Genomic DNA, 15,851 nt, shown 5'->3' on the forward strand with positions numbered 1-15,851 from the left:
TGGAGTCAACCATAAGTTCCAATAGTGAAACAAGTGTGTGTCATCCTGGAACATCCATAGAATTGAATAGTTTAGTAGTTCTAAAGTTGTATAAGGTTTTTGCAATAAGTTCGATCATGTACTAAGAGCATCTCCAATAAATGAGCAAAAACTAAAATCCTTTCTAAAATAGATAGTAAAACCAGAAAGCACAATTTCAACTTCCTCTCCAAAGTGCAAAAAGTTTTTTGTTAATGAATCATCACTCTCTTGATCTAGAGTGTTAGTACTATTCATTATCAAAAGAATTTTTAAAAAATGTACCCCAATTGAATAAAAAAGTCAGCCCCATCTTCTTCCTTCTCTCTCTCATGTAAAGAAGTTGAAACAAATACATTAAAAAATAAATGAAAGTGATTATTTTAAATGAGACAAATAAATGACAAAAAGTAAAAGTTACCGTTTACTCTCTAAATAGTAAAAAAATTGTAGGGACAAAAGTTTTGTATTGGATTTGTAAATTTCTCTTATTACATTAATTAAATTACTTATGTGCTTGTCTAGGATAAGTTACCCCTTTCATTGGTTTTTTTGTTGGAAATGTTTTCCTTGATTTTTCTCGTGTACATAACTACATATATACTTGTCTTATGCTTTGTTTATCTGTTCATGCACGCACTACTCTAAGGGTCTAATTGAGAACAATTTATTTAATTTTTTCGTGAAAAGTATACTAAAGAATATTGTAATTTGAAAAAAAAAAAAAAAAAAACGTGAGAGATATGGAAACAAACAAAAAGCCTCGAAAGTCTTCAGTTTCCTTGTGCATAAAGCGAATATCATGCAGCATGAATCATGGTGTCTCCCAATGTCCTCCATCAGTAAAGGAAATGCATGTATTTTTAATATCATACAATAGCACATGCGTATTTCATATGCATATATAAATATATATATATATATATATATTTTATAATATAAGTTAACAATTTACAAGTTGCTTTTTTTTTAAAAAGCGAATTCGTGAATAGGGAAATGCACTAGATAGAAGCCGTTGAATGCAGAATAATAATATTCAGGTAAAAGGGAAATACTGTCTTTTCAATCCACAATGAGCGATTGAGGGCATCATAATAATATGTCAATATGATTGCTAGTTTGAAGAATCTGTAATGAGATGGGTTCGATTAAAGTGATCTTGTGTGGTGGAGGTGTAGTATCACATGATGAGTAGCGTTTTCATTTATTTATTTGTCTTAAAGGGAATAGCCGAAATTGTGAAACTACGGTCTACGGCTCATAAAAACACACGGTGTCTAATAAATGTTACTTTTATCCCAACTACTTCGCCTTATGTTTAAGTAGGGACAAAATTAAAAGACAATTCAATAAAAATATAACTTTAACTCATATTAAAATATAACCTAAAAAATAGGATTATCCTCCTGTTGATTCTTAAATTGTTTTATTCACTTATAATTTAAAAAAAAAAAAAAAAAAAAAACCTTATCGCACGCGCATGTGATGAGGCTAGTAAATGTTACTCTTGTCCTAAATGTATGTGTGCGCGTGCGCGCGTAATAAATAACATGTTTTGTTATTCCGTGAACTTATGCTTTATTTGTTTTGATGTAAAATATTTTTCAGAATTTTTTTAATCATTTTTAGGTGTTTGTTTGTAGGTGAAACATTGTCAAATTCGTAAAATATTTGTTATTGACCCTAAAATCGTTTATAAAAAGTTGTAAAATGTTTTGCCTTTAAAAATTTGGTAAAACATTTTCAAAAAATAGACAATGGCTTCTCTTCTTCCATTTGGTCTCTAGGTCATCAGTCAAGTGGTCGAAGGCACTGCTCTTGTGACTAGTGCCGATAGTTCGGTGGCTAGAGACACCCCTCTTGTGACAAGTGCCAGTAGTTTAGTGTTTGGAGACTTTGTTTTGGCGATCGGTGCCAATGATCCAATGTTCGGAGACTCCACCCCACGAATTTGGTAAAACATTTTCAAAAAATAGACAATGGCTTCTCTTCTTCCATTTGGTCTCTAGGTCATCAGTCAAGTGGTCGAAGGTAGTGCTCTTGTGACTAGTGTCGACAGTTCGGTGGCTAGAGACACCCCTCTTGTGGCAAGTGCCAGTAGTCTGGTGTTTGGAGACTTTGTTTTGGCGATCGGTGCCAATGATCCAATGTTCAGAGACTCCACTCCACGAATTTGGTAAAACATTTTCAAAAAATAGACAATGGCTTCTCTTCTTCCATTTGGTCTCTAGGTCATCAGTCAAGTGGTCGAAGGCAGTGCTCTTGTGACTAGTGCCGACAGTTCGGTGGCTAGAGACACCCCTCTTGTGACAAGTGCCAGTAGTCTGGTGTTTGGAGACTTTGTTTTGGCGATCGGTGCCAATGATCCAATGTTCGGAGACTCCACTCCACGACTGGTGCTGACGGTTTGGTGTTTAGAGACTCTGCTCCGTGATTGGTGTTGGCGGCCTAGTTGGCTATTTGGTGTCTAAAGATGCTGCATCGCAACTAGTACCGGAGGTTCGATAATCGAAGATACTTGTTTTGTCGACCGATGTTGGTGGTCCAATCATCGAAGATAATGCTTTGACATTGATCAGGGCCAATCCCATCGCTAGAGTCATTGCTCTAATTGCCTGTTCTAGCGGTCCAATCATTAGACCTCCAATACTAGTGACTTTAGTGTTGAGCCCTCGATTTTGGTGGTTTGCTTGAAAAATTTTACTTGTCATATCAAACATTTAAAAATATTTTGCTAGCAAAATATTTTACATGCAAACTATTTTACATTTAAAAATAATTTATTTTGAAACAAACGGAGCATTAAATTCTAACTTTATTATTGACTCATGTAAAATTGATGTTGTATTGATTCTCAAAAAAAAAAAAAAAATTTGATGTTGTATTAATCATAAGTTATTAGTTTAGCAAATTAAAATTAGTTTTGCACCATATGAAGAGGTTAGAACTTAAGAGCTACCGGCTCAAGTTTTACAAATCTTGAAGTGGATGGGCATAGATGAGTTTCATAAATAAAATAAACTGAAATAATTGGAAATGAATAGGAGAAGTAAATATAAAGATTCATACTTTTGCTAAATTGTAACAAATTTTTTTTCTTCCCTGAGTTTACAGAAATTAAGAGATAGAAAAAATAAAATAAAATAGTGATCATGAAATGAACCGTATGCCTATTAAGATTATCAATAGTAACATGAAATTATTTTTAGTTCTTTTATCTTCAAAAGCATTTTAATAGAGGCTGTTTGTCCTTTTGCTATATATGTTTTTTTTTTTTTTGGCTGAATATGTATTTTAATTTTTAAAGCATCTTTTTTAACGGTATCAGGAATATCTCAAACTTTCCTATACATTTTCACCAACGAATTTCTATGAGTCTTGTATTCTATATATTTTCTTCTCACAAAAAAGGTCCATTATCTCATAGAATATTGACTTTAAAGAAAGTCGGGGGAGAAAAAGTAGGAAAAAAGAAAGGAATCTGGACAAAGACAAGACAACTATTAAAATCTGTTATTTATTTTTGGTGGCACAGCTGATCTTCCAAGTTCAATCAACTGTGTCAGACTTGAAAGACTCGCAAAATTAAAATAATAAATAAAAAAGATCCAGTATGATTGGAGCCACGTCATCACGATAGGTTTTATTTGACAACGAGGTTTCACCCTCCAATCTCACTTCTCCACGTTCTCTCACCAAAAACGCAACCACCACAAACAACCCCGCGAAACAAAACCCAACCGGCCCAATATTAGGCGCGTGGGCCTCACCACCCTTTATGAACAATCATACAGATAAATTGATACAACGATTTTGATTAAGGTATATACCAAAGTGCACCCCCAAAAGGACTAATTGAGTTTTGTTCAATTCAGCCAAAAAAAAAAAAAAAAAACTTCAATTGTTACCTCTCTCCCTCTTTTTTTTTTTTTTTTTTTTTTTTTTTTTTTTTTTTTTTTTTTTTTTTTTTTTTTCATAAAAAAGGTAACGAAAACTAATAAATTTATATATTTCTTTAACTAAATGTTATGTGAATTTTTTTTTGATTGATTGTAATAAAAAACACGGTCTTCATTAATGCACTTCATCACACACATTAACATTAACATATATTTTTTTAACCATCTATAACGATAATAAGATGTTAATACATTGTTTATTGTAAAGAGAACCATAGCATTTGCATCATACTTAACAACCCACCGTCCACGACAATAAAGAGGATTATGACTTTGTGCACTAACACACCTCTGCATTTGCACATTCAAGGCTTAGCCTTTGGATTACTATTTGTGTAGAAAATATTCTCTTTACTACTATAATGAAAGAAGGGCTCAAAGGCATTGAAATCCACTCCCTTACCATTGGAACCGCTAGTAGACCTTCTCTTCCTACTTGACACACTCACTGAAGCACGTCTATAAACTACTTGCCTTCTTGGCTTACAGCACTAACTAAAGGCCAACATAACGCATTGCCCAACCATTCTTTCTTGATTTCGTTTTCATATTAGGCATGCTTTTTATATTTTGACATCATTTTTATATTAGACATGCTATTCATTTTTTTGTAGTAATACGACCGCGTCACCATATTACTAGATAATAGACCAATATGAAAAGTATGACATAAGCTCGATGCCAATTGTTAATTATCATTATTTCGAAACACTCCTATCCAAAAAAAAAAAAAAAAAATTTATTTCCAAACACTAATCAATTTATAATATTGATTATAAGAGATCTTACAAAATTACAAAACCTTGTTACAAGCATACAACCGCTTCAAACAAGCCTCAAAACGAAAAACCCAAACGCGCGTGGTCCTCACAACCTACCTGAACAACCATAGTACTGGGCCATGCAATAATTTAAAAGAATGTCGCCACAATTACCTCATCTCATTTTCTCAATTTTTTTCTAACAAAACTACAAAACCCTCTGAGCCTCAAGTAGCAGCGACTCTTCGTCGATCGTCTCTCGTGCTTCACCAACCAACCAACCAACAAACTCAACCACCGCCTCCGATCGTTTAGGGTTTCGTTCGGTCCCGACATGGAGCCGCCACGTGTAATGGAGGTGCACCCGGCGATGACCGAAGAAGACCCTACCTCAGCTCTGTGGGACTTCGGAGACCTCCTCGACTTCACCGTTGACGATCATTTCTCTATGTCCCTAGATCCCGATCAACTTCCCTCGCCGCCGCCGCAACCGCCGCCGCCGATTATCGACCAGAGTCTCGATTTTTCGCAGGAGGATTCGCAGGTGGATACGGATCCTCCGGGCCCGAGTTCCGGGAAGATCCGGAAACGGGATCCGAGGCTGACGTGTACCAATTACTTGGCGGGTCGGATCCCTTGTGCGTGTCCGGAGATGGACGAGAAGCTCGAGATGGAAGGGAGCCTCCGGGGGAAGAAGCGGTCCAGGATAGTTCGGGCCTCGACCCGAACCGCCCGGTGCCAAGTACCCGGGTGCGAGGCCGATATCAGTGAGCTCAAAGGTTATCATCGAAGGCATAGGGTTTGTTTGCGCTGCGCTAATGCGAGTGAGGTTTTTCTTGACGGTGATACCAAGAGATATTGCCAGCAGTGTGGAAAGTAAGCTCCAAATTGCAATTTCTTCTTTTTCTTTTTCTTTTTTGGTTATAATAGGATTTGAAAGCGAATGAGTTTCTTTTTTGTGCATGGGGATTCGATCCAAGTGTCTTATATAATAACTGATAGATTTTACTGAGTTAACTGAAACTTATGATTTAAATTTTTGTATGCTTTATGATCTTTCGGATTCTATTACTAGCTGAAATTACATATCACCTGATTAGCAATGTGAAATGCAACCACAAGGGCGGTTTTGAAGTGAATATTTGATTGTATACTAGTTTGTTGTTATACTTCTATGGATACTTGATAAATGTTTGTAGTTTGGTTCTTACTTCTTGTATATTGTGTGAGCTTGTCCATTTCATCTATACAACCAATGATGAAGGGCTTAGTTTAAAGTGAATTGCTTTAGTTGCTTATACTTGTGTTGGGATGCTGGTAAATGGTTGTTAATTTGAGGAAATGGATGTGTGATTTAGGTTGAATTGGTGAAACTTGTGTAGATTGTTTCGGTGTATGCTTTTTTTTTTTTAGCTATTGGTTTCTACTTATGCGCAATATGTTTGGCAGGTTTCACATCTTATCAGATTTTGATGAGGGTAAACGGAGTTGTCGAAGAAAATTGGAACGCCACAACAATAGACGGAGGAGAAAGCCTGCTGATTCTGGAATTGCAGATGAGAAGGAACCTCAAGGGTCCTTGCAGACTGAAGATGGCCCTTGTGATGATGAAACGGGAAAAGGTATTATAGATTTGATTGGTGCAACTGGTGGAGCAGAAAAGCTGCATATTCTTTCTTGATAAGACGCTTTTTGTCTATGGTGTAGATAGTTTATGCTTGAGCAGCCCCATAACTGAAACGGAAGCATTCTTGGAGTCTGAAGATGGACAAGTTACTACCCTCTGCTCAGCTCTCGATTCTCAGAATATCCATGGTGATGCATCTTTTACAGCTTCTGGTGAAACCCAAATGGATGGAGGAAAAGATAATTCCAAATGTTCTCTGTCTCAGTTGTATGACAACAAGAATGACTACTCATCTATGGTGGGTCTATGCTAAATGCTATGGTAGATGCATTGCCATTTTTTACTTATTAAAAAAAAAAAGGTTTTTCGAGGAGCTATCCTGGAGATATACTGATTCAATATATGATTGTAGTGTCCAACAGGTCGAATCTCATTCAAGCTGTATGATTGGAACCCGGCAGAATTCCCTAGAAGACTCCGGCACCAAGTATTTAAAGGATTATTATTACAGTTTAGTATTTAATATAGAACAGATCTTTTTGTAGTCAGAGATGCGAGGAATGGATTAACGTGTGTTTAAATGTATTTGCAGATATTCCAATGGTTGGCCAATATGCCCGTTGAGTTGGAGGGGTATATCCGCCCTGGATGTACAATATTAACTGTGTTCATTACAATGCCAAAGTTTATGTGGGCAAAGGTAATGATTTAACTGGATGCTTTCTTTTTAATTCTTGTAGGGTCATGATGAAATATCATTGTTAACTAGATAGATGTCTGTCTAATGATGCATGCTTCATATGTGCATATATGTACTCATTAGTTTGTGTTCATGTAGTTCCTGGATAAATTGATTTGTGTGGACATGGTGATTGTGAGGCCTTTGGAAACTGTGTTAACTGTTGTTTATATACACACCCAGATACCCATGACCATATCCTTTCACAGTTGTGCAGTTTTAAAAAGTTTCAATTCACTTTCTCTCTCTCTTCCCCCCCCCCCCCCCCCCCAAAAAAAAAAAAAAACCTTCACATTTGAGGCTCCATCATTTCTTAAGTTTCTTGATTGCCATTGGGGAATGACTCATGGTCTAGTTTGCTTCTTAAACTAAATGTGCTGCTACTATTGTTCTAATCAGCTTGACCAGTAAAATAAGGCTTGATTTTATCGTGTAAAATTCTATAATGTTTCTTTCATTGTTATTTGATAGAACAATATGATGTGTGGTGTATTCATCCATATATACAAATTCACATGCAACACAAAAGAACTTTTTCGGGTTCCTTTTTCATACATTGCGGGGCAATATTTTTCTTTTCATCATTTCACATGTGAAACTAAATTCATCGTGCTACCTGGATAAAAAAATTTGTATATCATGCAACTGTCTATAGTATTGAGTTTTATGTGACCAATAAAATGTGCAGTTGGCAATCCTTATCAAGTATACTAAGTAATAAGACAGTTGTAGTCAGTTTGTCACCAATTATATCTACTTGATCATATTATTCTGTTCCTTTTCCATTAAACTTTCCAGTTATCAGCAGAATTTGTAAGATTAAACTTAAAGTTCTTTAATGCATCAACAGTTATTTGAAGATCCTGCATCATATCTACTTGACTTTGTTGCCCCTGGAAGGATGCTATCTGGAAAAGGCACTATACTTGTTTTTATGAATGACATGATTTTCCGGGTAATGAAAGGTAAGTTGGTGCCCATATTTGTTGCTACATTTGTATCATTATAGTTATGGAGTGGTGTGACAGCGCATGAAGGTAGATTGGGTGTAACTTAAACCTAACCTTATATATATATATATATATATCAAGGTTATCGATTCCGTACCATACCGGCTAGCAATCCGGTACGCTTGACCCCCCTATTTCGTATCGGAAAAAATACCAGCCGTACCGGCCAGTTTTGGGCAATACCAGCCGATACTGGACGTACCGGCCGGTACAGAAAAAAGTTTTTTTTTTTTTTTTAGTTTTGTAATTTTTGAATTTTTGTTAGGACAAAATAGTAACTTATTTGCATTAACTTATTAGTATTATTTGTTTTCTTAGTATGCAATGGTAACTTTTAAACTTTCTATTTTATTTTTTTATTTTTTTCCCTTTTAATTGATACTAAAGTCTAACACCATGAATAATTAGTTCTGAATTGAGAAAATGTTTTATGGTAAACTTTTATATTTATTATAATATATATATATATATATATACACAGACACATACATACATACATAGATATATATATATATATATATATTTATTTATAAATATAAAAAATAGCGGTAAACCTGAAACGGTACATCGGTATTGATCGGTATCCGAAATATATCGTACCGGTGACCAAACCGGTACGGTATTGACATCCTTGATATATATATATAATTTTATGGACAAAACTTGTGTGCAGTACTTTAGGTGCTGTTCCTTAGGTTCCTCCCTTAAAATTTTACTATGTGGCTACTTAACAAAAAAACACACTTCCATCCTATGAGAAAAATGCTACATGGCAAAATCTTAAGAGAACCTAAGGAACAACATCTAAGTATTGTACCTAAGTTTTGTCCTAATTATATAATGAAATGCTTATGAGTTTCCAAAATTATTTTTGGGGGTTTGACCCATATCTATGCAATTATCCTATATAAATGATTTTTAATTTGATTTTTTTTAAAAATGATTATTATTTTTTGAATTTTTAAAATTTTAGCATTTACTACATAATCAGCCCATTTAAACTCATACATGTAACTATATTAAATAAGATTTTAAATATAAGATACTCTTGTTTGCCCTCAAGATTCATATTGTTTGGTCTTTAAAATTCATTTAGCCCAAATGCCACCTTAATAATTTAGCTCTTTAGATTTCCTATATAATACTTGGGTCAATTTTGGTTTAATAATTTAGTTGAGATAATTTTAGATCTTAAATTCTCTAGATATTTGTGTTATCTTATATTAAAAATAAGACTTTGTCTATTGCAACCTGATCCTAAGATTCTTTTCAAGAACTGTATTCTTCAGTTTCTCTATGGATTGCTATGTTAGAGTTTTTTTTATATGTTTTCAATCTTTTTTAACATGATTTGAGCATTTAATGGGTGCAGGTGGAACTTCTGTGATGAAACTTAAGGTGGAGGTGCAAGCCCCAAGGCTTCACTATGTTCATCCTATATGTTTTGAGGCTGGAAAGCCTATGGAGTTCGTTGCTTGTGGAAGTAATTTGATACAGTCTAAGTTTCGGTATGATATTGACAGCATAGGACTTATGTTTTATCATAAAAATTTATTTGCTGAATATTCATTGCTATGTTAGTTAATGCATGATTAATATGTATGAATATTCTCATTTGGGGACTGGGATGTGGGATGTTTTGATCTACTCTCTGTGTGGCAACTTTCCTCCCTTCCCTACCAATAGTAATTGAACAATCCACTTTTGGAGGTCAAATGCATATCTTTCTCCATTATTGGCGGTATCTTTCAAAACATGCATAAATCCCTTTATGTCTAATAGTTGCATCCTACTAAAACGAGACCATAATGAGTGGCCAGTTGCCAAATTCACAAATTATAAACTTTTAACATAACCTTCCAAATTTGCCTATTAAAAGTAATCAACACTTAAATTGAGGCACACACTTTTCTTTATATAAAAGGTATTATAGGAAAATTATGTTTTGGTTTTTGGAATTGACACAAATTATGGGACATGAAATATTGGCAACCAAGCCACTCATTATGGGACGGAGGGAGTATCAATCTAATATTTGATGCATTAAATGTAATTGGAGTGGAGGGCAGATTTCCCTGATTTCACTTTTGGTGGGGCATATTGATACAAGCTATATGATCCTTCTGAGAATCCAATTTCTTTTGCAGTTGTTTAGAAGCATTCAAGCACTCCTTGTGTCAGGTTGCATGAGTGACATGGGATAGACCATAACCATAGAGCTCTGCCATTGAATGATCGAATCCCATATATTTAGATTCAACATCAACTTTTCCTCTGCCTAGTGGTAACGGCTATGTTAATTGACCCCAATCACCAAATATATGAGTTTCAGACTAGAGTTCTCTAGAACAACTGCACCAGAATTAGTGTAGGAAAACTCCCTGATAGGTTTCGACATGTTCCAATACACTAGTGTTTGACATGGAACACATTTTCATAGATCACGGGCAAGAAAAGTTCAACCACTTGATGGACTCTTTCAATTGCCCTACATAGGCTCTGTACATATGTTAAATCAGTGACCACTCACCACTCATCTATTGGACATTACAATTGACATACTAAGTTCTCTCTGCCGCTGCTCTTGAGTTGTAACACTTGCCAGCAAAAGCTTTATAGACAAGGAGAAAGTGCTTCAAATGATTCCCTTGGTGAATAGGTGTGATAGGTCAGCTAGAAAAGACTTATTTATCAATCAAATGAACAAAAATAAATAAATAAGAATAAAAATGGGCAGTGTTGATTTGGCTTCTTGTATTTTCTTGATGCAAATACCTTTTAGAGTTGAATACATTTATGGAAACACCTGACTTTTAATTATGAAAAAAAAAAAAAAAGAGTTGAATACATTTATGATTGAAACAAGCATGGTCGTGCAGAATTGGATGCTTGAGTTTTGCTCAGGCACATCTGAAAAAGTCTAAACTTGGCTTGAATCTGAGTCAAGACTAAAAGTTTTTAGCTTGGCTTGTAGGGGTGTTGATCTGCTTGTAAGCTGTTTAGTCTCATCTCAATCAATCTTGAAACTTCCACCTGTGTAACTTCTAATTTTGTTCATTAATTTTTTTTTTCAAGGAAAAATCAAATGATATTACTAATCAACATCTCTTGAGTAGCAAAAGATGAATCAACTAGCATCTCTTAAATATATTAGGCCTATGACATGTATCTTACTATGTACTTTTATATTTTTAATTTGGTTATTGCTAGTGTTCCTATGAATAAGACATAGGAACTAGGATGCACAGACATAGACACGTGTACGGGTACGGGTACAATACGGAGACACAAGCAATTTTTGAAAAATTATAACATGATACAGTAGATAGGATACTGTTACGACATGGATATGATCCAAATATGGCACCCCAAATGAAGTGTCCGTGCAACCTAGTTTTCATGTTCTCCCACATATTTAAATGACACAAGATTTACTGCATGAATGTCAAGACTTGTCAACATGCATGGGTACGACACGGCACCCCAAATGAAGTGTCCGTGCAACCTAGCATGGAACCCTTCCACTACTGCCTCTAAACTTGTGCTAGGCTATGGAGTGAATAAGTTTAGAGGCAGTAGTGGAAGGGTTCCATGCTAGGTTGCATGGACACTTCATCTTGTGCTAGGCTAAGGAGTGAATAAGTTTAGCCTAAGATAGTTTCACCTTGGGCTCGTTTAAGAAAACGATCTTGAGCCTGGGTTGTTTTGATTAGTCACAACTGTGATATGTCAAGCTCAGTTTGAGATTGAGTTAAAACCACAACTTTTTCAATATTAGTGAGCCATACAAGTCTCCTACCCCGGAGCTGCTTTTAGCATATCTGAAGCTTTTAGTACAATTGGAAGAACATAATAAGTGATTCTCTTCGGACAATATTATTTGTGTCCTTGTATATATACTAGGTACATTGAATTTTAACTTGCCATGATCATGTATATATTTGTTGTCAAGTTTTCTTATACTAGGGTGATATTCTTGTTTAACTGCCAATGAGCTCTGGCTCAAATTGCACTTACTCTTCCCACAATAGTGGATAGAGGGTGAACTTATCAAAAAAAAGAAAAGAAAATAGTGGATAGAGGGTGAGGTTGTGGGTTCAAGACCCATTTGGTGCATGTGTAACATACCAATAAAAGAAGTTTTTGTATTTACATGTTAGGATGGTTTTGTTCCAGGTTTCTTGTATCTTTTGCTGGAAAGTATCTTGCACATGATTATAGTGTTGCATCTAAGCATGGTCAGACTGATGGTGATACTGCTTCTAGTTTTAACCATCAGTTGTACAAGATATGTATCCCTCAAACTGAACCAGATCTTTGTGGTCCTGCATTTGTTGAGGTAGGTATTCTGGATAACTTTTAGATTATGCTGGATTTTTTCTATCATTTTATACAGGATGTTTCTTGTCCATACTAACATACTTTCGTAAAAGGCATATTTGATGTGTCATTCAAATTGGTAAAAAATAAAAAATAAAAGTGGGTTGGTTATTCTTTCTGGAACATTGCAACTGTTTCTAGTTCCTGTCTGCATACTTCTGTTGCATGTCCTATTTCTTGGGTATGTTTAACTTTGGAAAATGTTTTTGTTTATGCGGGGTGATGTTTTCGTATGTTGTTTAATTTGGTTATGGAATATGGAGCTTTTTTAGAGTACACACGAAGTTCACCAGAAAATCAGTTTTATCATTATGGCACTATTTTGCTTAGATGCTGTGTGTTGCTTCTGTGTCTATAGTTTTTTTTCTTCATTTTTTTTTGATAATTCGATGGTTACAACGGCGGAGGGGGGATTTGAACCCTAGATGTCTCAATTGGAAACACTAGGAAGTGCCTACCAGTTGAGCTACAAGACTCCTACCGCTTCTGCGTCTATAGTTAATACAGTGGTGAGGATTATTCTTTTCTTGGGACTTGGTACCAGTATCAAATATTTTGCACCATCACTTCCTAGATGTTGTGGTAGCATCAGTCTATGCTTGTTGATCATCATGTTGATCATCAGGATCTGCAAATAGGTGTAGAAACAGAAAACAATGGATTTATAGTTACAAATACATTTTGTTGTCTACATTAACATTTCAAAGCATGATGGACATGGTTTTTAATTGTTAACTCTGAACATTTTTATTCTGAACAAAGTTTCTCTCCAAACTACAAACTCCTCATATATCTCTATATTGAGTGTGAATTTTGAAATTCTAACCATTAGATTGCATGTTCTTATTATATTCTTCATACATGTAAAATTTCAAGAAGATCAAAGATCAATTGCTATTTCATCAAACAAATGTTAAAATTTCAAATTTTTATGATCTCAAAATTGTGTATAAAAAATAAGTTTATTGATCAAATAGTAAATAAAATCCAATTTGAACAAAATTTGATATGCATGTTAAGAACATAAGGAACATGAAATTCAACGGTCAGATTTTCAAAATTCACACAAAAAAAGAGATATATGAGAAGTTTGAAAAGTTTCTCTCCAAACTAGTTTGGAGAAAAACTTTGTTCTTTTATTCTAACGTTCTTTCTCTTAATTTATTTTGTAGGTTGAGAATGAGTCTGGCTTATCTAACTTTATTCCAATACTAATTGGAGACAAAGAAATTTGTGCTGAAATGGAGATATTGCAGCAGAGATTTGATGCTTCTCCTTTTCTGAATGAATCAGAGTTTGCAGCTATTGGTCCTATGTCTGACTTGCGTGAGGTTTCTGCATTGAGACAATCGACATTATCTGAATTTCTTTTAGATGTAGCATGGCTAATTAAGGAGCCTGCATCAGAAAATTTTCAGCAGTTTATCACTGCTTCACAGATTCAAAGATTTAATAGTCTTTTGAGCTTTCTGATGTGTAATAACTCGACCACCATTTTGGAGAAACTGTTACAGAAACTGAAGATTGTGATAAGCAACATGGAATTTAACAGTGTGGCTAAAGGCACTTTTGATGCTGATTTGAGTTTACTACAGAAATACCTTGACAATGCGAGAGCTATTCTTTGCAAAAAACATAAGAAAAGTGAAAGTTCAATGCAATCGGGAGCTGTGCCAAAAGGTGATCATTTTTCTGAAAGCCGCTTTCAAGAAAATATGCTCTTGGTTCCAATCAACAGGAAGGTGAGGACTTAGAATTTTAAAGTTTCTGCTTTTGCTGATTGTGAATCCAGATTTAGAGTTGAAGATTTAAGAGCTGATGAATTGCTGCATTTCTCTTTTCTTCATACTAGCTAACAATACGAATTTATCTGGGGATTGGATTTATGACTTTCTTAATATAAATATCTCAGCAGCATGGCCAGTGACTTGCTCAATGGCACTTCAGCTCTTTGTAAAAACAAGATGGAGGATGCATAATTAGCAATAGTAAAAAAAAAAAGCTGGTCACAATTGTGTCTGGACATGTGAATTTAGCATTTCTGAAATCTGGAAAGAAAGGATAAAGCATGGTCAATGTGAACTTGGAGCTTATAAGGTTTTAAAAATTGTCGCAATTTTGTATGTTATATGTCAACATAAATAAGCTGTCCGATTCTGTTTTTGCAATACACCTCAAAGGGTTGAAGTCAAGCAATTAATGCTAATGCTTTAGCTACTTGTTAAAGCCTTTTTTGGGACCCCCCCTCCCCCCTACTTAGGGTGGGGGTGGAAATCAGTTCTTTTTAGTCTATCTAATTTGAAATTAACAAAAAAGTATTTTTTTTTAACTAAAAAAACAAAAAGTATTTAACATGTAATATTTTAACCATCCAGTTCTTGATTAATTCTTTGTTATGAATTTGCTATAGCGAATATTTTAAATCTCTTCTTATTGACCATAGGTTTGCACTGCTTTTTTGATATGCTACTGGTGTTATATGTTAAGAGCGGTCTTGTTATCTAATTGATGATATCTGAAAACTTGAGAGACATATCCATGATACTTGCCTTTCCAACTGGCATTTATATCTTCATTCAGTTGATTAGTTGGTGCTTTATTTGCAGGATATGGAGATAATCACAAATGATAAGTTGGGGGTAGAGACATGTTCAGCTTCTACTTGTAGAAGTGAGACTGTTCCCCTGTTGAATAGAGAGGTTATCATGAATGTTAACCCTGCATGGCCAAGAAAGTCATGTGGTCGCATTTTTTCTGGGGCAATCTTGGGCTCTCGCCCTGGTATATTTGTAATTGGCTTTGCTGCTGTTTGTTTAGGGATGTGTGCCGTTCTACTTCACCCTCACAAGGTTAGCGAATTTGCAGTTTCTATTCGCAGGTGTCTGTATGATAGAATCTAGAGAAATATTGGATGTTAAAGTCTGTTTCAACCAAAATAGGGCTGACTTCCATCTGTAAATATCAATTGTAAACCAACACTAACTAAACTGTTCAAAGCTTTGACATGTGAATGTGCTCATTGCGTTGGAAGCTTGATATCTAAGTTCAAATTGTCACATCTGCATCAGTCGAACGTTTTTGTTCGTTTGCAGGTTGAGAGTGGGGGCACTATTAGCTTGGGAATAATGTAATTCTATGTATTTTCCTCTTAATTTTGAAAAAAAATTCGATTTTTCTTTTTGCTGTAAGTCTGTAACATTGAGTATTTTTGGTATCAATTCATTATTTTAATATATTTTTATTGCTAATCTTTTTTACATATGATATTTATGTTTAAGTTTAATTGCTTTAACAACAATTGAAACAAAAACCAGAAAAACACGAAAGTAAATTAAAATAAAGTGCACAACATTTTAT

At 34.8% G+C, this 15,851-nt stretch overlaps 1 protein-coding gene across 2 annotated transcripts in view; it reads left to right on the forward strand.

Moving 5' to 3' along the window:
- Positions 1 to 4,914: 4,914 nt before the first annotated feature.
- The window catches only part of LOC126689197 (squamosa promoter-binding-like protein 7), a 37,900-nt gene continuing 26,963 nt past the window's right edge, over positions 4,915 to 15,851 (forward strand). Inside the window, exons 1-10 of one of the 2 annotated variants that reach the window (XM_050384280.1) lie at positions 4,915 to 5,614; positions 6,188 to 6,360; positions 6,446 to 6,663; positions 6,778 to 6,852; positions 6,958 to 7,065; positions 7,955 to 8,069; positions 9,487 to 9,622; positions 12,291 to 12,453; positions 13,667 to 14,236; positions 15,101 to 15,372. In XM_050384280.1, coding sequence (XP_050240237.1) covers positions 5,073 to 5,614; positions 6,188 to 6,360; positions 6,446 to 6,663; positions 6,778 to 6,852; positions 6,958 to 7,065; positions 7,955 to 8,069; positions 9,487 to 9,622; positions 12,291 to 12,453; positions 13,667 to 14,236; positions 15,101 to 15,372 — 2,372 coding nt within the window. In that variant the 5' untranslated portion in view covers positions 4,915 to 5,072. The remainder of the gene's footprint in view (positions 5,615 to 6,187; positions 6,361 to 6,445; positions 6,664 to 6,777; positions 6,853 to 6,957; positions 7,066 to 7,954; positions 8,070 to 9,486; positions 9,623 to 12,290; positions 12,454 to 13,666; positions 14,237 to 15,100; positions 15,373 to 15,851) is intronic. The other variant, XM_050384279.1, reaches the window with a different exon arrangement.

Source organism: Quercus robur, chromosome 6 (genome assembly GCF_932294415.1).
Source record: "Quercus robur chromosome 6, dhQueRobu3.1, whole genome shotgun sequence".
Taxonomy (NCBI): Eukaryota; Viridiplantae; Streptophyta; class Magnoliopsida; order Fagales; family Fagaceae; genus Quercus; species Quercus robur.